This window comes from Brassica napus, chromosome C5 (genome assembly GCF_020379485.1).
Source record: "Brassica napus cultivar Da-Ae chromosome C5, Da-Ae, whole genome shotgun sequence".
Lineage (NCBI taxonomy): Eukaryota > Viridiplantae > Streptophyta > Magnoliopsida > Brassicales > Brassicaceae > Brassica > Brassica napus.
Window position 1 is genome coordinate 12,163,167 of NC_063448.1, and position 22,147 is coordinate 12,185,313.

The window sequence follows — 22,147 nt, forward strand, 5'->3', positions numbered from 1 at the left end:
AAAATTAAATTTTTAAAAAAAAATTAAAATATTTATGAGATACAAATCTTTTAAGGATTAAAACGATAAACGAAAAAATATTTAAGAATTAAATTTGAAGTTTCTATTTGGAAAGCAAAAAAACTTCAAATGGCTTCTATTTAATTTAAAAAAAAATCTTATACAAGTCGTGTTGTCGCGCTTATAAGAAGTAATAAAAAATAAAACAAAAGAAGGAAAGAAAAAAATCAAAGAAAGGTAACTAAATTTATACGAAATCATTCAAAATAAACTCGGAGATCTATCAGTCACATGAGATGATCTTACTTGCACGAAACTAAAAGCTCTTAATCTGCTTCTTACACATGCATATATAGACACACTTATACATAATTGTTTAATGCATATATAAATGTACGGTCGGTGCTGAAGTCGGCGAACATCACTCATCAGGGGTCGAGAGGTTCTACTTCCACGGTGAGGCTAGGCTCATTAGAAGGAGAAAAAGCCAAGAAAATGAGGAGAATCATGAGCAGAAGAGGGAGAAGGAGGAGCGTCGATGGAGGCGGTGGAAGCGGCGGTAGGAACGGTGGCAAAATCAGAAGGAACAGACAGAGAAAGAGAATAACTGCGACGGATCTCGCCGTGATAAAAGAAATTCCGGGCAAACTCATTGTTGGCTTGGGTGTGACTTCGAATCTCAGCCGGTGATTATGTACCCTCATTATCCATTAGTATGTTTATCAAAGCAATTTTTTAATGACTTTGATCCTTTTGCCTTTGTGCCTGCCTCTAATTATATAGTGGGCAATTGGCAAAGTTGGAATATCTGTTTATAATATGTGTGTATACGTATGTATATCCGGTTTATTTTACCCCCAAAAATGTAAATATTTTTCCATATTTAGTAGTAACACATTGCTACTAATTTTTTTAATTTTATTTTATGAGTATATCAAACAGTTTTGGTATACATGATTTGTTGATACATATTATTATTTTCTCTATTTCAATATTAAGATTTTGAAGATTTTTTATTTTCCTAATGTAATTTGTTTTCAAAATCTGCTTTAAAAATTAATTAACTAATTAATATTTATTTTTTAAAAAATTAAAGTAAAAACTTGAAACATGATTATTATTGACTCTTTTTGTTCTTTAATCAAATACGAAAGACAAAGTGCTGTTTTTTAATAAAATATAAAAAATGATATGTTTATTTTTAATTAAAATAATTTATAGATTGCAATAGAGGGAGTTGTGATTTGTTTTTGACGTGTTGCAATATTACGCTTTTAACTTTTATCGTTGATTTTATGTATATGTAACTAGATTTTGATCTATCCTTAAAAGAGTGTTAAAAGAACATGTATATTTTTTGTTTTACAATTTTTTTTAGAAATTTAATTTTTTTATTTATGTTTTTAGTCATATTTCTGTTAAATGATTAATAATTTTTTAATAATTATATTAAAATAGTTGGACCATACCTATATCGATATGCTACGTTGCTGTTTTAATAGAATAGATACACTGTAATAGCCATTTTCTAGCGTTAATAAATTGATCCTGTCCAATTAAATAAAAAGGGATTTCCGATGACCAAGTTCCAATATGCAGTATACTAATAAATATTTTATAGGTTATACTTATAACCCACAGAAAAAGTCAGACTAATTAGTTACGAAATTTATTATTTTGCATTAGGGGGGATATAAATGCATGTCAAGAAATGTGCAAAAAGAGTAATTCCAAAGTACCGGTTTCATGCCACAGCTGTGGTATCACTGATATGTCCTGATTCAAGTAATCAACCAATTTCACTCTCCTGCCTCGTTTGTTGCTTCAACCATAATTGTGGTATAAGTAAATCGTATGATGTTGTTAAAAACAAAAGTAAATTGTTTGCTAAATATTACAATATGTTTGCTTGTATGTGTTAATTGAAATAAGCATTCTGTAACGGATAAAATTCTTTTCTATTTTGACCCAACAAAAAAATATTTAATTTAGTGACATGGCTATTCTTTGCATCGAAATTTCTAGAAGAATAAAAGCTAAGCAAATATTTTAACGAGGCAACGAGAATAGGTAGATGCATGAACATCCCCAAAAGCTTTAGGTAGATATTATAGGTAAGTTGACGGTGACCGGAGGCTGATGCACTTTTCTGTACATAGTTTTCGTAGTTCCCAAGGAGGTTCTTTGTCTTAATTCTCCTTCTTGAGAAAATCACAAACTACATATTAGGCCTGAACGTTTTTAACTCAACCCGAAGTACCGATCTTAACCCGAACCAGAAAAACCGAAACCGAATCCGAACTGTTTAACAAAAATATTCGAATGGGACTAATGAGCTTACTACTTTGAATTTTGGTTATAACTCAAACCGAACCGAAATCCGAATTATGATCCGAAGATATCTGAAATTAGTTAAATATGTTAATGTTTTTATATATATTAAGGTGATTTAGATATTTTAGAGTATTCAAAATATTTTTGTAGTTTGTTTTATTTGTTATTTTGAATATTTTTTAGTTAATGTAGATAGTTTAACTAATTTTTAATTAGATTTGTAAATAATTTATATATTTTGAAAATTTTTTGGTCAATTTTCGAGGTTTTTTAAAAAATATTTTTGTACGATTTTAAACATTGGTTAAATCCGATCTGAACCGAACCCAGAAAAAACTAAACCGAACCCGATCCGATAATTAGTAAAAACCAAATGGTACTTATGAGCATAACACCGAAAATCAGAAAATCCGAATCACCCGGACCGAAACCGAACGCCCATGCCTACTACGTATAACAGTACAATAATATCTCTGTATTTAGTAAAACAATACAAACTTCATATTCTCATTTCTCCAACCACAATTGGACCTGGAAATTCAGGTATCCGTTGAGATTCAGATCGGGTATTTCGGATTTCAGTTCTAATTTGTATATTATACCCTAGATTCCATTCAAGTAAATTTGTATGTATGAGTCAGGTTCGGATAAACACATCGATTTTGGATCGACTTTGTATCACAGCCTAAAACCCATAAAGTTATCATATATCGTTCAGATTTAGATAAACAGAAATAAAATCTAAATTTTAAAAACAAAACATAAAATATATACTTATTTATATAGAATTAGGTATTTAAGATATTTATTGGAAATTTAAAACACTTAATTTTAGATATCACATCATAATAAATATGAAATTGAATATCAGAAGTTACATATTTATGTACAAATACATATATTATATACTTATTTGGACATTTGGATCAGTTTTTTCAGATATTATTTAGGGGTTTTCGGTTTTTAAGATAAGTTAGGTTGGGGGTTTTGTTATTGAATTTTTAATTTAGGATTTCTATCCCAAAGAAACTTAATTTGGGGGGGGGGGGGGGGGGGGGGTGGTTTCATTGAAAATCCTATCAATCTATCACATACATAATATAACATCATATAGTATTATACTAAAGTTTACAAGATAATATATTATATACTACACTAGCAAATAGTTTATGCGTCCCTATGTGTTTTACTATCACATAGAAACACAAACATGACAAAAGTTGATGGTCTACTAGTTTCATATCTTTTATGTAATTCTCAGCTTGACTGCTTTCCATGGTGGGACTTTGAAAGTGGACATATGAGTATATAACCATTAGCCCAAATGAAAAAGAACGAGCATAAACATAGTTAACACAATTTCTTTTTGTAAGTACGGGATATTTGATCTGAACGATAGCCGAAAACGTCATGAGAACAACACAATGATGTGTTTTCAAATATAAAGCAAGTTGGATCATGCAGGTAAAAAAATTGAAAATTCCATTTCTAATATACATTTTGAATTTGAAGAATGCATTGCACCTAACTGCACTATTTTAAATGTTTTCCTTGGGGATTTGGCATTTACTTTCTTTGTTATTATCATTTGACCACTATTTTTTTTTGATAACTTAGGTGATATGATTCGAACACCCAACTAATTTTAGAAGTCGGTGAAAACCTTATTTCCATGTGTGTGACAAATACGAAAAGTAGGTTTCGAACTCGAAACGCTCAACACTTTTCCGGAATCAACATACCACTCGACCACGACCGTGTGGGATTTGACGACAGGTTGTTTTCAACTTCTTTTCTATTTCAAGTAGCTTCCTTTTATGGTCACCTTGTTCCCAACTTTGCAGGCTTTACAGCTTCGTTGATCGACCCAGAAAAGTTATATTCCCTTTCGCAGTTTTTTGTTACAACAAAAACAATAAGTCAATCGTGAGAAACATTTTTTTGTCATCTTTGAATTTCATTTAACTTAAACGGAAGTACCATCATTACAAGCCAAAAGTCGACAAGTCGCAACTCTTTCGAAGACCAAAGCCGGAGAGTTCACAGATCGAACATCCTAGAGACCCAAATTTAAAAACATAAATAGAACTATTACTTTAGAGACTACCACAAGCAAATGATAATGACTTGAAATACTTAATGATCAAAGGAACTCAAACCGAAATCCATAGCAACACCAGGTCGCCAATCATAACCAAGAACCTGAAGACGCATGAGTTGAACTCAGAAACAAAGACTTGAGAAGACCACAATCCATCACAGGTCACAACCACAACCTCACGAGAAAAAACACCGGCGGAAACAATCAAAAACTGAAGCGCAAACGGAGCCAATAACAACCACTAACACGTCTGCAATAAGACCACACGCAACCCAAGAGAGGAAAGACACAAGGTTGAACCTTGAAACTCCAAGCGGGGAAAACGTCTAAAAGGATCAGCAGCTCTTGCACGCGAGTGGTCACATCCTCGCAAGAGAGAAGAGCGGAAGATCGAACCCATTGCTTCGTCTTGATACCTCACACCATACAGAGGAAGCAAGTAGATGCCAACGTACCATCCAATAGACGAACCCAACAAAAGAGACCGTGAAAAACACAGATTACCAACAACTCACGAGAACGAAGAGAAGCTGGAGCACACCTGATCAAAAGCTACGACCAAAGAAAGAAGATCGGCTTAAAGACACCAAGTCCGGAACATATAGCCTCCCCATATCCTAACCCGTTGAGAAGGCACTTCCACACCACTAAACTTCAAAGGAAGACAAGCCACAACCCCAGCCACACAAGACGATTAACTATCATTAACCCAAAGCTAAGAGCGCCACAAAGGAGAACATCCAGAGCTGAGAGATTCATGACCACGACTGAAGAACAGGACCAAAAGTATAGAAAGACAGATCTGAAAAAACCCCAATCTAAAGAGAGAGGAAAACTACGAAGCATATTGACCGTAAGATCTGAAAACCCATAACCTCTGGCTTAAAAATCACTCTCCACACTCCTCTGTTCACCTTCACGGCGGATTCCTAGCCCTTCCTAGATCGAACGGAAACTACATATAAGACAAGAGCAAACAAACAGATCTAAAGAAATTAAAATGCAAGAGACCCGACTCCAGTGCTGTAGGAGCCACCGGAGTGGATCAGCGGCGGCCACAAACGGAGGACTAGGTGTTAGGGCGAACTCGAGGCGAGCTAATTAATCTTTTCTCGTCTCCGTCTGTTTTGCCAACCGCTCTAGTTCCTTGATCGTGAGATACATTAAACATAGACATAATGTTTAATCATTTCCACAATCCTTTTGTCCTTTTTAACAACGGATTGTACATTCGGAAATATATTTGACCATATCATATTATAGTCTTAAGGCAGTACAAATAATTTACAAACAGTATACCTAAATAAATTAAATCTACATTTGTACAAAGTTTTCTATTCGTTAAGTGACGTACGAGTCATTTGTAATCATGCCTCGTAAGAAACCTCTTTGCTACCATAAAACAACTTTGACTTCTCACCTTAACTATTTACCAAACAAAATGTGCCCATATTTTGTTTCCAATCGAGGCTCAAATTGATCCTTCATCTAATCTTAGTCCTGAACTACTAGTAAAAGAGTCTAATGGCTTTCTTAGTTACACTATTTCATCCTCGATAATTTGTGTTGTTCCTCAAATAAATAGGAAATGTTGAACACTAAAAAAGTTGCCAAAATTACTTCGGAATTTTTTTTTTTAAAGTATAAAGTTATAGTGCCGATGATTGAAGTCTCATTTGATGATATATAATAAACTACAAGATCTATGGATAATCAAGGATTACATATAGCATGTACTTTAATGATTCGTACTCATCAACCATCAGGACCGACTTATATTGAGTGCAATGGGAGCATTTTATTTGCAAATTTTCACATATTACATATACTAGAGTATTTTTCCGCGCTTCGCGCGGATTATGTATTTTAAATTTTTATATTTTAAAATTTTATTTTATATGATTTTTTCAACTTATAAAGATTATAAATATTTTATAAGTTTGAACAAAATGGTTTATTTCCTGTTTCATTTTGGGAAATTAATGGGGAAATTATCTTTAGTCTTTGTAAGACCAAGTTCCGGTTAGTATAGAATATGTTGACAAATCATAAAACCAAAAATCACACAACGGACACAGTAATGATGAGGGAAATAGTTTTTTTTTCTAGCCATTGGCAATCATTGACATTTGATCTTATTTAGTATAAGAACTATAAAAATGTAGACATTTCGGTTATATATGACTTGGTATGGATCAAGTTTTTCTAACAAATGTTGGGGGAGATAGTTTTAGCGTTAAAAAGAAAGTGGTAGATGTAAATTTTGATATATTGGTTACATTATTCAAGATTTTTATTTGTGATGACGAACACAATGCCAGTTTCGGGTTAATGTTGTCAATGTGGCTAAGAGTGAGACTGAGACAGCGATTTTGTGTATATCCATTTTTTAAGGTGAGCATGATGTAATATATGTATGTTTGATTCGAAGATGTATAGATTTGAAGTAAGACGAATACTGAACTGAGTGGATAATAATTGATGTTTATGAGTGAGCAGAAACTAGGAAGGATTTCAAGTTGTCGACAAAAGAGTGGGAAATATGTTTAGAAGTGCATGGGCACTTGGTCGGCGATAATGTATACACAGTCTGGGTTTCTCAGAGTGTTCTAGTGTTTAATCATTTTACAACAATTTCTTATGGTGATGAAATATACTTTTTAGAGATGCTCTAACTCTTTTTCAATTGAAAAGAATGTCATGTTATTGTAATCTATGGGAATTATGTATGTTAATCGTGTACATCACATTGATTTAATATATAAAGTGTATTGTCACCATGTGAATGTAGATGATCTTTCAATTGATAATATATACACAATAGATCTACAGTAGATCCTACAATAAGATCTATTTTTTCAGTCATTGTAATGGGTGTGCCATGGTCATAGGGGTTGGAGAATTTAATGGAGATTTCAAGTTCCATATTCACAGACTCATATTTTATCTTCCTTCTCTAACTGTACAAAAAGAAGTTTGAAGCTAAGATTTATAATAATTAACTTTTAAAACGGCATTGTAATAACCATGCTATGATTTGATATTAGAATAGTATTTGCAGAATTACCTATTTTCTTATAAGAGACAGTGCCGCTAAAACAGATGATTTTACGTTTAATTTTTCATGGTGATTTAAGATATAGTTTAAGTTTTGACCATCTCTGCAACAGTAAAATTGCCTATTATCCTGCTCATATCAGAATATGTCATGATGACTATCAAATATGTGAGAGCTACATTCAAATAAAATCAAATTCGTGTAATCGTGCTAGTCAATTGTAGTTGTAATTATTTCAGATTCTCATCTTCCTCTGTATATAAGACATATGTAAAAGTTATAACCTATAAAGAAAAAAAGAAAAGTAGGAAGAACATGAAAAGAAAAGCTTGTTTGGAGAAGGAAAAACAGAGCTGAGACAAAGCAGAGATTAGTGTAACTGTAATTAATCATCTTTGGGTAACTTCTTTATACATAGTTATTACAAAAAGAAAGGGGTGTTCAAGAAAATGTATCCAAATCTGAGTTTTTAAGGGAAAAATGCTAATGAGAAGGGATGATGAAGCATTTTTTTAAGAATAGTTCAAGTGTACCTACTGTTGTCTTTCTAAAAATTGCTTAAACGGAGAGCACTCACAGAGTCAAGAAAATTATAAATATACACGCAGCGGAAGCCAATAGTTTCAACAGCAGCCCTCACCAGATTCCCAGGTCCCAAGTAACAAAAGAAGAAGCTACTCCGGCCGATCATGATGAGTGCTAATACTGCTCCTTCACGGGTCTTGTTGCAACCATTGCACCTGGATCTGGAACTATTGCAAGAATCTCTGCAGACACATAGCTCGATCCCAGCACGTGTTCCATAATCTCATCCGGTCAAGATGTCAGATCAAAGCAAAAAACTAAAGATGGTTGTTGAGTTCACAATGGTGCAAAAATGGTAGGGAAAGGCAGCTGTTATACACCATTATGTCGACCAAGGAAAGTCGTCTTCTGCACCAGACTTCTCAACCATCACAAAGTACATAATCTGCTAAACATTTTTTTTTCATTTATCATATGGTTTACTGGGAAGATAGATGCAAGAGAAGTATAAAGAAAGATGAAACCAACCTGGAAAAGGACAGATGTTGAAGCCAAAACCATACCCAAAAAGATCAAAAGAATTTTTTTCAAAAGCTGCAGTTACACAACCAGCAGCTGCCAGTAGTTACAATTAGAGCTACCTGAAATTTGATCAAGATATTCAGCGCTTTAAACATGATAAAATTTTAAAATAGATAGATCAACCCTACTTCCAAACATATTATATACCTGAATTGCTGGATTGCCTTTACCAAACAGAGATAACTGGCAATCAAAACAGCGAGAAGAGGTGAGTCTCTTAATGGCAATATAAAGAGAAATATTGACTTTTTACAATCTTGCAAGAGCAAATGCAACGTTAGCATTGTAGAAGTTGGAAACCGGGAGAAGCCTTTTGGCACTAGCCAAATCGATTCATTTGGATCTAGTGTATCCCATTTGTCTATAAGCAATGAATTAGCCAGTTGCTAACACAGTCCAAAGAAAAACGAAAGCAGGACCAATTCATAATCAGTATTTCGGGGGGAAGTGAGTAAATTTAGTTTGACGAAAGGAGATAATTTTAATAGTTAATGATCATCAAATACATGAAAGGGTTAGAAGAGTTGTCGAGTGTGGATACTGCGTAATCACGGCTTTGTTGATAAAGACCAATGCCATATGAAACAGGTGGGATTAAGTTCCTCTCTGTATAGGTTTAATTCTCTGTGAATTTGGAAATCAAAATCTACACAATCACCATTTTTTTAAATTTCATTACTTCAGGAAGCAGTCGAATCATAAGAGCCAATAAATTAGTGTTCCTATGTCCTAAATCGATCAAACTTAATCCCAAACACTTGGCAGATCGAACCCATGAAGTATTAACGAAGTTGGATGTACAAAAGAAGAAGATTCAGAGGAAGAGTACCTAATGGATGAGCTAGGTTGCGTTTCGGCTTGAACCTCCATGGAAAGATGAGTGCTTTCGAGTTTGAAATCTTGTTATAAAGTTGAGTATTGCTACGCACATGATCAAAAAGAAATGGAAACTGAAGAATAAACGCGAAACACTGTTCTTAGCATCACGGGAAGATAAACCTGTGATTGAATTGATTATTTTTCAGTTTTTCATTGGATCAATTGTTTGTGTTGAGCATCCTATATTCTTATATATAGAGAGTTGCAAGAGAAGCTGAAGAGTTGGTGGACATGGAGTGATTGCCTTGTTGAATGCAGGAGTTATCTCATCGGATGTGGAGACACCGGAGAGTTGAAACTGATGTATGATGATGACCTAAACGAAAAATAGAGGAAACGAAAAGGTGACCGTCGGAGTTATGTTGAGATTTTTTTTTGAGAAATGATGCGGCTATTGTTTATGACATGTCACAATATGATTGGCTGATTTTTTGATCTGAGGTGGCAAGCCTCTCCTTTGAGCATATCTCCCTTTTAGTATCGTTAGATCTCCAAAAGTTATGACCAAAATATACTATTACTGTATAAAACCCTATACAAATGCTACCCAAAATAAGACTCCTTTTTTAACACTTTATTTTATTAATATCGGTTTGAGACCATTATATCATAGAAAAAAACTCCATACATGAAGTACAAAAAGAAAGCTAATGGTCTTTTCCACAATGAAAATACCAGTGATAGTCTTTAATAACACATTAACAATATCATGACGATCTTATCAGTGACAAGTCTTTATATTGACAAACGACAATAAACTCTTGAACTCAGTGACGAGCCTTTATATTGACAAACAAAACATTATTATACAAAAACAAAACTTCTTGGGTAGGCAGAAGATCCATATTATTCCTAAATTCAAGTTTTAAAGAGATATAGAGAAAATCACATCAGTAATTTAAATTTCCACATTTTTCGTACAAGTACAACTACCTATCACTTAGACATCCATCTGAATAAGTGTAGGGTAAAAGAGACTCTCTCTTGAGACTTTGATTCTTTGAAGATGAAGCATCAACAAGAACCAATCAATTTTCTTCTACCCTCTCAATACATTCTCAAACGAACACTTTTCAGCCTGTGACGATGAAACCACAATTTTTCTTTTGTTGGTGTAAGATGAAACCACAACTTCCTTCTTACTTGGTGGCATTTTCCAACGGATAGAATCCTCTCTATCTTGAATAGAAATACTACATGTATCAAATCAAATGAAAATACTGATTCCCTAAATACCTTTGTGGATATTTCTCAATACATAAACGTGAAAAAAATGAATGAATAATCATATGCTTCCAGAAAAAACTTTCTGGAAGAAATTTTTAGTATGGAACAGGAAGACAAACTCGCATATCAAAATTAAATTAGTTACTTTATATATTTCTAAATTTAGATGGCTATAAGGTTAATATTGGAATGACATTAATGATCATCTGAATCTGAAAATAAATATACTTTTTATAACCGTAGGGGTATCAAATGCGTTTTAGGTCCAAAAACTAATTTCACGAGGCCTTACATCCAGGTACTCAACTAATCCATCTAAATGGCACAGTTAGGTGGCCAAAACGAATCAAGCCGATGACAAAAGTTTTTGCTGGAACCTCTTTACCACTAGGCCAAAACGATTTGGTTATCTGAAAATAAATAATTAAGGCACAAATACGTTAAGTTCCAGCTCTTCTTTGTTTACATCTCTTGGGACCTGATGGATCATTTAGCTAACTATCTATAACATAGTAACGCTTATAATCGAATACTAGGTAATAATCCGCGCTTTGCGCGGAATGTGATTATTAGTTTTGTTGTTTTTAATAAAAAGACTTTAAATCTGTTTAATCTGGATATTGGTTTGGTTTTAAGTTTTTTTTTTTGGTTTTTAATCTTCTAAAATATAACTATTATTTTAAATTAATATTTATTTTCGTTTATTCGGTTAAAATGTTTGATTTTTTTGTTTTTTGGGTAAAAACCAAAAATTAATATTATTTTTTTATTTTCATGTTATGAATTTTAGATAGTCGTCATGTCGAACCAATAGTTTCATATTAGAGTTTCTAAACAGATAATAGTTAAAGAAAAAGACAAGAAAATTATTAAGACAAATCATTTCACTACAATTTGGTCGGTAGTGAAAGAAGCATTAAGAAAAAATATTTCAACTTTCAAAAAAATTAGATAGTTCAGTTGTGGTGAATACTTAGTTACAAGGTGCTCACATCAAGGTGCACATGTATGTGTATGTGAAAAGTATATAAAAATAGTTGACAAATATATAAAGATATTGTTAATTAATATTAAATAACATTTTTGTTCAAAATAATACATGAAAGATAAAATTAAAATTAATTTTTTTAAAAAGACCATGACATTAGTCATTTTTTCATATAAAGAAAATAAAATAGTATGCGTAAATAGGGGTGAGTACAAATCGAATATCTGGGTATTTGGAAGCATTCGTGTCGATTCGATCTTTAGCCACCTAGATATTCGGTGACTCAGATATCTGAAATGTTTTAGAATTTTAAAGAATATCCAATTTGATCCGTAAATAAAATAAAATTTTAAAAATAATTGAAAATTTTAATAATAACATTTTATTACAAAAATAAAACATTATGTAAATTTTTAAATTCGAGTACCTAATATAATAAATTTAATTCATAAAAATATTGTAAAACAAATATAAAGCATAATATATATAACACACATATATATATATATATATATATATAATTCTTTACATATATGTATTTATATGCATATAACAGATCGAATTAGATATATGTTCCTAAAAATATTGGTATTTGTGATTTGTTTCTTTTTTGGATATTGTATTTTTGTATTTGATTTGTTTCGTAGAGTTACGGATATCCAGATTTTTTGGTTCAAATCAAAATGGATAACGAATCGAATCAAAATTTATGAATATTTTGCTCAACTTTATCCATAAACAATAAAAATAATATATATATAGTTTATCTATTTTTATTCGAACCGAAAAATCCAGAGTTTTATTGGAACCATGTATGTGAATTTTATATTAAAAAAACGCAAAATACATAGTGTGAACACATTTAGGAATATAGTGTGAACGCGTTAACATACTTATTATCAAATCATTGTGAGAATGTCACGTGTCTATTGTGATGTAAATGCATTTATTACAATGCTTCTCTTTTAATATATAAGGGATTGACGTGTCTTTATTAGTCAATTGATTGGCTGGTTTTGGTTTTCATATGCTGAATTCTAAACAAATACTTGAATTGCACTTGGATCGGGCGAAAGCCCAGTCAGTTTTTATATATAAACGGTGGCTTCCAAGTTTAAACTAGTTTACGAGTTAAACTAATAGCTAAGCTAACTACGATTGAAATCATAGAGTAAATATCTGAATTCTAAATGATCACGAGTTATTTAACCACATTGCACTAAAATGATTCATTTTATCCCGTTTCACACTTAATTTTTCTTCATTTATAGCAAACTCTAATGATTTTACCAACAGAGGAAGAGTTCGAATTGGGATTCTATCACTGCTTTGGAATGTATAGGTGGACATTATCCTTTCGAACGGTGGGGTTTCAAGTCCAACAGTTAGACTTTGTAACAACTATCTTGATACGTGTAAACACCACATGTCATGCATAGAGCATGGCATTTTTACACATGGAACCACATAGAATAGTTTACCTGTCATGCCTTTTTGAGTTTTGATGCATGTAATGGCTTTCTACGTTCAACGTTCAACTTATATTATGGGTTTTTGGCCAGAAGCAAGGGCGGGTATTTGATAGCTACATAGTTTTATAATCCCCTGTATATTATATCCTAGAACATTACAACATATTTTCGTAGGCACGTGTCATCACGAAAATGATTCTTAAAATTGTTAGAAAAATAAGTTGGTCCATATAAACATATACTATGATTTTTATTAAACTAACTATCAAATTAATTAATAGTGTACAAAAGAATATTTTTTCTTTCCTAAAATAAAAGCTACGAAATTACCTAATATGGCTAACATATATATGACAATTAATGATTATGAATAATACATATTTGATAACAATTTTTCTAACCTTTTTTTTTTAATTTTATACTATTAAAAGAAATTAAACAATCATATTAAGCATATAACAAAAAAAATTAGATTTTTTCTTATATGTTATATTTTGAATTTTTAAAAACGACTATAAATTACTAAAAATGGTAAAAGTCATACATTGAAAATTTTGTGATCATCGGTTTAACTTTTTTTTTTGTTCAAGCAAGATACAAATGATGATCACATATCATAGGGGTAGACATTCGGATACACGTTCGGGTTCGTATCAGGTATTTCAATATAAAAATATAAAACTCGTTCGGATATTTCTACACTTCGAGACGGGTTCGGGTATTTTATGTTCGGGTTTGGATATTTTGGACCGAGTTTGGATATTTAAATTGTGAAGAAAAAATAAATAAATGAATCATTGTTTAAGTTTTTTTGTATTTAAAATATATTTTAACTGGTTTTCTAATTTTAAAAAAAATTAAACTATTAATAGGTTATGAGATAAAACTTTAAAAATAAAAAGACACTAATTTAGTTGTTGTTTTGAAATTTTAGATGCAACTTTTGTTAATACAAGAACCAAGAGCTTGATATATATTTTAAGTGAGCAGCAAATAATTGTGTCCATAATTGTATGTATATTGTCTAATTTCTACCAATAAGCATCATTAATATAAATATTTTGAATAAAATGAGAGAAGTAAAATAGAAATATAGGGCTAAGTATACTTATGTTTGGTTATCTTCGGATATCCATTCGGGTTCGATATTACCCGTTTGGATTCAAATATTACCTGAACTGGTGAAATAAGTAATTTGTTTTGCTGTTCTAGGATTAGATGATATTTAGACCGAGCTGGTGAATATATACTAGACAGACATTTATATTTCAAGTCTGCACTTATATATTCTATAACAGCTTGATATATTGGATTTGAACACTAATCTGTTAATATAGTTTGCCGGTGATTTTTTTCAAAATTTTGATTCTTAGATATGTATCTGGAGTGAAACTAATTTTTACAGATGTCTTTTTTTAAAAAATTGACACTAATTTAATTCACTGAATTCATAGAAGAAGTTAAAAAAAGAAACTTAACTCATATCAATAAAACAAAGACGAGAATAAAAGCACATTTTTATAGAGGTAGAAAATGAACTCACTTATAGAGAGTGACAAATCGAGAGCAGAAAACCTAATCCCCCTTCATCATTATACAATCGATGTTGCCTATTTGGTTTTAGTGATTTGGTCAGCCTCAAAACTTAATTTTCTTTTGTGCATATGAAGTTTTAAAAATAGTTAAAATGAAATGTAATATGTTAACTATTCAACAACGATGATATATTTAAGAGACCAACATGTATATTCGTTATTTTATAATAGATAAAGATTATAGTGTTACAAAATGTTAAAACTATTTAATAAACAAATATTATTATAAAAACTCACCCGCGCATGCGCACATATAATCATCTAGTATACTTTTAATTAGATTCTGGTTCAATAGGTTTTACTCAGATTTTAATCTAACTGATTGGATTAACCTTATTTCAATTAAAGGAGAAACAAATCCATGATTGCCTTTTATCCTCATTTTGGTCATTAAGTGTGATCATATTCGATTTAATGTTGTTTAACAATTAAAATATTTTAGTTCTTGCATATTTTACTATAAAAATTATTAAATATACGTATTAATTTATGTGACTTAATTATTACTGATTTATAGTATTAAAGTATATTATGAAATACATTTGAGAAGTTACTGTGGAGAGTGAATATTTAATATCTTTTATTTATATTAAAAATACAATATATATGTATATAAGTGTTTACTTTTACAAGTGTAACATATCCTGTATCTAGCTAAAGAACTGCTACTTGAGAAGAAAATATCCGGTTTGCGGCTGCAAGTACGGCTCCGGGTTCGATTCACATTGGTCACCGAGGTTTTCACATGGGTTCTTCGGCCCGATCAAGGAGACCAACACGTGGCATAATCCAAAGCGGTCGCCAAAGGCTAGTCTGGACCCACAAAGTGGAGACCAGGAAACTCCTCGTAAATATCAAAAAAATTCATTGTATAATTGATAACTGGTGTGTACAGTTTAGTGACCAAGAGATAGATGATAATTACATTTGCACGTACTGTAGATTTTTTCCACTGTATGCGTGGCACGATTTATATGTGCAGATACCATGTTAGTATACCGTTCTCTGACGAGAGAATGTTAAATCACCGGTGACCGCGTGTTAGGGATATCTGAATGTAGTCGGATTCGAACTCAGCTCATTTAGCGACGCTGAAACGCCATGCTACCATCCGACCACTAGCACGTGGTTTGTTAGTATTAATATCTTATTGTGTAATCTCTTAAATCTTGAAATCTTTCTTTTGGAAGTCGTTTCGGAAAACACAGACAGTTCTTTAGTAGATTTTTAATATTAGTTTATGTATTAGTTGTAAGATAAAGAAAAATTTACATATCAATTTATCCGCAAAGTCTGATTTATTATTTACAAAACAATGACTGATCTTTAATATTTTATTTAGAGCCACGGTGTTGTGTTCTGAATATCAAGTTGATGGAAAATACAAAAAAAAAAAAAAACATCGCTAGAGCCATCATATAAAGCTAAAATACAATTAGGCGAATAAATTAACCGTAGAAAACGCATCAAAAACTTCTTACAATTTGTCAATCAGTTTCTACGATTCTTCCCCACACATGTCTAATTACTAGCTGTAGATGATTTTGAAATATGGTTACGTCTGCTGAGACTATTTTTTAAAACTGAATGTTAAATTATTCAATTGAAACCTTTTTTACATCATATGGTAAAGGAATAAAGGATGAACGAATCAAAAAATGAAAACAATGTTTCGACTAAATTGACTCTATGCTCGTGTACTGAAGCAGAAGATATGACCAAATATTAACCGAAGGGAATCAATCAGAACGAATGTAGCTTATTATTTATACCAAAAAATTACATTGTTTTCCTCCATAAAATATGTCATTATCTTCCCTAACTCGACATAATTGACCGGTCTCTTGTCGCCATGTTTTGCCGCCCAACAATAAATAGATGTGCTATGGTTAGACACTCTTCACTACCAGAAAACATCTTCCCTCACAACAAACCGAACAAGCTAAAGTAACGAAAACAAAACATGGGAAGCCTCAAGTCTCTCACTCTCTTGGCTTTGCTTCTCTCCTTCTCTCTCGGTGTCTTTGCCGAGACATCCAACGATTCCGCTACACATGGTATAGAACTCTATATTTATAATATTCCTTTTATAATTTCACATAAGTGATGATCGAATGTTTTTTTTGGTCTAAAGATGATCGAATGTTTAATACATGGCCTGACGTAAATAACATATATATCACACACGTGTAGCCAATGATGAAGTAAAGCCAAGTGAAGCGACCGATGCTATAGAGCCACAACAACGTGGTGGTTGTAGGTATGGTTGTTGCGGAGCCTATGCTTTTGGACGGTGCAGCGCTTGCTGCAGCCGACCCCAGACCGTGGAGGCCGTGGAGACTAAGACTGTTGAAGTCAACGATGTTGAACCTCAGCAGCGTCGTGGTTGTAGGTACGGATGTTGTGGTAGCTACGCTTTTGGACGGTGCAGTGCTTGTTGCAGCCTTAGCCAGGCCCAGACTGTTCTCGAAGGCGTGGAAGCTGTTGGTGGTTGTAGGTACGGATGTTGCGGATACTGGCGTTATGGACGGTGTAGTTACTGTTGCCGAAGTGCTCAGGCCGAGTCTGAAGTTGTTGAGCCCCAGCAACGTAGCAGGTGTAGGTACGGTTGCTGCGGAAGCTACGCTTATGGGCAGTGCAGTGCTTGTTGTTCTAAGAAGATGGCTACTGAGGAAGAGGAGAAAAAGGAAGAAGCTAAGCCATGAATTCTTGTGTAATTCAAACTGTGTTTGTATGCATGAATGCATGGTTTATTACTATCACGTATGAATGTCAAAACAAGAGAAAACTGTTGCCTATAAGGTCTCTAGCTCAATAAAAAAGTCGTAGGTTAATATTATGTGTTTTGTTATGTAGTGTTTTTCTCGTGAAGATTATAATAATAACAACTGTTTTAATTTTAATATCAAATCGTGGATTACAATATTTAAACTGTATATATATTAAACTATAATATCAATGAAAACCATGCCGCTCTGGCTTTAGCTTTTAGATGATATCAAAGTCCAATCGTTATTTTAACTTGTAGCCCTGTTTTTAATTTATTTTGGCAGGGTTATAAATCACAACATAGTTAGGGTAAGAACCTTTGTAAGCTTTTAAAAGCAATGCCAATAGGGAGTTCTCGACGTATGGAAAACCCAACAATATTTTTGGTTGAGTTTTCCGTAATTTTAACATACTTATAATTAAATACTAATATATATATATTGAGAACTCTCAATTGGAGTGTTTTTTTTATGTGGATATCCAATCTGAAATATAGTTGAAAGTTTTTACGCAATGGTACCAATTTGATAGACTGCAGAATTAAAATTTAAAAAGCCGTATAATGGATTGGCACTGAAAATGCTAAGCAAACTTTGGGTCTAGAAATTTCCTTTTAATCGAAGCAGGCTTATCCTTGCACTCTATTGAACCAGATGGAGAGATATGTGACCGGGAGGTGATTGTTTGAAGTGTTTCATGAGGTAGGTGGGCGAGTAGTTGAAGAACCTTGATCTTCTTTATCCATAGAAAATTCTTTTCCCCACTGGAGTTGCTCTTAACAGTTTCATTTGTATTGCACATTTACGTATCTTACTTTGTAAAAAGAAAACCATGCATATGTTTAATTTGTAAGTTAGTGTCCCAAACATTATGAGGAAACCAAAAAATATCGCTAGTTTGCGAAATTTTATCTTTAGTTATGTATGTATGATAATGATGGAAACGCATATTTTGCATTGTTTATTTTTTTCTTATAAGTATATGAATTTCATTTTTAAAAATGAGCTTGTTTGCTTAATACAAAAGGTTATGCATTGTTTTTAGATTTTATACATGCCAACAAAAGGAGTATTCACCGATCCAACCCATAGAGTTCTGTCCCTCTCCTCAACCTCACTTATAGACATCCACTTGTTTCCATTTTTACCCTCAAAGACCTCTGATATTGCGCCACTACCCTCACTCAACCTCACGGCCATCCCGTTCCCTTTGTACCTGGCCCAGAACGAGTGGACCTTCATCCAATCCACCGATAATCCCAAGGCGGCGCGCCCTAGCCACACGTTAGACATGGCAAACTTTGTCAGCTTTGTGTGTTTCGTGTTCACGCCTATCCAGAACCCGCCTCGTGGACTCCTCTTTATGTTGTCTGGGAACCCAGGAAGCCGGTCGGAGAAAATCTCATAGGTCTGGCGAGACTTAGAAGCCGACGTGTCGTTCAGCCAGTAACGTAGGATCCGACACTTGGCAGTCTCGGCCACGAGAAGGTACTCACCATTGTGGCTTAGAACGACGCCGTTGGGGAACGCAAGGTTGCTTAGAAGAGTTGTCACTTGTTTTGTGTTTGGGTCGTATTTCATCAGTCTGCCAGTTCTGTCCCCACTCATCATCACTCCTATATAATTCCTGAAAAAAAATACAGTATAAATATAACACCTACACTCTTTACCAGTGTTTTAAAAACTGGTATTCTATAATGTATTATCAGGATTTAAATAATTCGGGCACATAACCATAAAAACGTTCTATTAATGCATGTGTATATTCTATATAACCTTTTTAAAATTAATTTTCACAGAATTCTTTTCTTTAGGATTATTAAATTTTGCAGAATTTTACCTCCGTTGATAAACAGAACTACTATCGGTAAAGTATACTACTCCGGTCCGTGGATCAACATCCAGTCCGTTGGTAAACCTAAGTGGCTCATCCAGCTGACGTGTTAACATCTGATTCGCTAAACCACCTTCTCGGCCAACTTTAAGAACGCCCATATACGCATCGGCTATATAAAGATCACCAGTGGATTTTTCAAAGGCCAGCCCCAATGGTCTACCACACACGTGCTCCGTTCGTTGGTGCTCGTGCGGGCCCTCACAACCTTTTCTGCATTTAGTCAAAACGTAAATGGCCATCCAAGTGTAAAATCCCCGTTAGCAGTAATTATTTTTTCATACTTGTTTTTTCTCTGCTATTAGTATTAAGGATTGCATAATCGTTACTGAAGAGAGACATTTTCGTATATTAAAAAGTATATATTATAATCTTTGTAATATGTATCAATTTTTTATAACAAATCTGGACCCCTGAAGGCCAAAACGTCAATAACACATTCATATTCTATCTTATGTAAGTATGTAACCAAGGGGTTGTAAGCTCATGACTCCTAGTAAATAAAAAGACTACATCATTTTCTATTTCGTGACTCAGTTCTTTAGCTGTCGGCATTTTACAACAGAGGAAAAAAAAATTCAAAGATAATAAAAGAAGCAATTAATTAAGTTGCATTGTCAAATATAATATATACTGCACATGCAACTGAGTTCTAGAGTCCCCTAAGAATGGAAACTTCACATGCATGTCCGAATAACAAACTGTGAATCAGAAAGTTAAAGTTCAAGTACATATGCAGAAACAAAAGAAGTACCTGTCATTAGTCTGGAATTCATAACTAACTGTATTAAACAAAAGACTATAGATAAATTCGTTTTTTTTTATAGGACTATAGATAAATTCATAAACTTAAAAGATTAAAGTTAACCATTGTTGAAAATTTGAACTTCCCAAGGATGTGATTTTAGTTAGATTGATAATTTCTTTTTTTTTTTAGATTGATAATTTCAATGGGACACAAGGAGTTGGTGGATACAATTAGATCACAAAAAAGACTGTGTACCTTGTTGGTGTGGTGACGGCGAAATCGATCCAACGGCTCTCATTAGCTATCCACTTAACAATTCGACCGTCAGATAAACCTGTGTAAGGACCTTCACCGGAGATATCAAAGACAAAACTCTCTGGTCCTGAAGCTCCGGTGGTCGGAATCAGACGGAACTCAGGGAAATGAACAGTCAGCATTGACTCCCCATGTTTTGGACTCTCGCCGGAAAAATCTGTGAGGCTCAAGAAAAGGGCAACACATATCGCCACCACCAAGAAGAGTTTCATCATTTTTCTTTGTCTTTGTGGTTAGAGAGTTATGGTTCTCTTATACACCAAGATGTCAGAAAATAATAATTAGTTTTCGTATATATGTCGAATTCGTGTCAAAAACTCAAAACTAAAATATTGTAGCTGAATTATTGTATTTTTGGGATTTGTGGTGAATTCCGTTTGTTAGTTTTCTTTTGTCATCATGCATTTACTGGTTCATATGTTTATTATTTCTGTTCAAACATCTTCTAAATAGCTTTATTATGAAAGATACGTTTTCTTCTTTATAAACCAGACAGTCATGATAGTTGGATAAGATAGAAAATTTTGCCGTTTATGGAATGAGATTATAAGGGAATTAAACATTACATTTCTTTTAGTTTGCCTCAATTTGTGTATCGGTTAGGTATACGAATGTGAAAGTTTCCATGATTGTAATAAAATTACTCATTTCTTATTTGTCTATAAGTAAACAAGAAAACAAAAATAATAACTCAATTCAGATTAGATTATATTATCGTTTAAGTTGTGATTTTTGAGGTATATCACACATGTAGATGGTATGATTACTTACGAACGCCGGAAATTGGGGTCACATTTAGTTCATTGTATTAAAAATTGGGGTTGTACTCTATATTATCCCATCCAAATCTGACGATTTGCTGTCTATTATGATCCAATTTACAACTTTGGTTGGGTAAAGTGTAAAATTTATTCAACAAAATGTGTGCATATATATATATATATTGAAAGTAACATTTTCCTTAGAATATCAAATTTTGAATGAGAAATGATGGATGGATGGCACTTCACCAAAAACGGGAAATACACGGTCAAATCAGGATATTAGGTAGAACGGATCTATCCAGACAGAGAGAAACCACCTTTACTGATTGGTCCCACAGTGGATGTTCTGAAAGCCTTCTGCTGGAAAATACGGTGTCCACCAAAGTTAAAACATTTTATTTGGCAATTGCTGACAGGATGTATAGCAGTGAAGAAGAATTTACAATCGAGGGGAATTCAAAGGGATATTTGTTGTGCAAGATGTGGAGTCCACGATAAATCGATAAACCATGTGTTTTTCGAATGTTCTCCAGCACTTCAGGTTTGACCTCTTTCGAAGATACCATCAAATCCAGATATTTTTCCAACGAGTTCTCTTTTCACAAATATGGATCATCTATTCTGGAGAGTACTTCCGCAGTTGGAAGATCATCAGTTTGCATGGATACTATGGTACATCTGGAAAACTAGGAATAATAAAGTTTTCAGTAATTTGGATATGGATCCCATGGACACACTCAAATTAGCGGAAACAGAATCTACAATGTGGGCTGAGGCACAAATAGTGAATGAACAAAGGACAATACCACAAATAGGGAATATGATTTTGCCGTCAATTCCAGGAAGATGGTGTTTCACGGATGGGTCATGGAAAAAGGGGGATATGTAATCAGGACA

At 33.1% G+C, this 22,147-nt stretch overlaps 3 protein-coding genes across 3 annotated transcripts; 1 reads left to right on the top strand and 2 right to left on the bottom strand.

The window, feature by feature from the left end:
• Positions 1 to 227: 227 nt before the first annotated feature.
• Positions 228 to 871, bottom strand: LOC106356702 (protein ORGAN SIZE RELATED 1-like). Its single transcript, XM_013796434.3, has one exon. It carries the CDS (start codon positions 702 to 704, stop codon positions 429 to 431), a length of 276 nt encoding a protein of 91 aa, XP_013651888.1. The 5' UTR covers positions 705 to 871; the 3' UTR covers positions 228 to 428.
• Positions 872 to 16,652: 15,781 nt separating this feature from the next.
• On the top strand, positions 16,653 to 17,668 carry LOC106356703 (late embryogenesis abundant protein M17-like). Its single transcript, XM_013796435.3, has 2 exons — positions 16,653 to 16,818; positions 16,955 to 17,668. The coding sequence occupies exons 1-2, from the start codon at positions 16,725 to 16,727 to the stop codon at positions 17,464 to 17,466; spliced, it is 606 nt and encodes a 201-aa protein (XP_013651889.1). The 5' UTR covers positions 16,653 to 16,724; the 3' UTR covers positions 17,467 to 17,668.
• A 742-nt stretch (positions 17,669 to 18,410) lies between these two features.
• On the bottom strand, positions 18,411 to 20,872 carry LOC106437998 (protein STRICTOSIDINE SYNTHASE-LIKE 2-like). Its single transcript, XM_048756743.1, has 3 exons — positions 20,427 to 20,872; positions 19,370 to 19,636; positions 18,411 to 19,156 (listed from the first exon to the last, which is right to left on the bottom strand). Exons 1-3 carry the CDS (start codon positions 20,699 to 20,701, stop codon positions 18,571 to 18,573), a joined length of 1,128 nt encoding a protein of 375 aa, XP_048612700.1. The 5' UTR covers positions 20,702 to 20,872; the 3' UTR covers positions 18,411 to 18,570.
• Between the last annotated feature and the right edge of the window lie 1,275 nt (positions 20,873 to 22,147).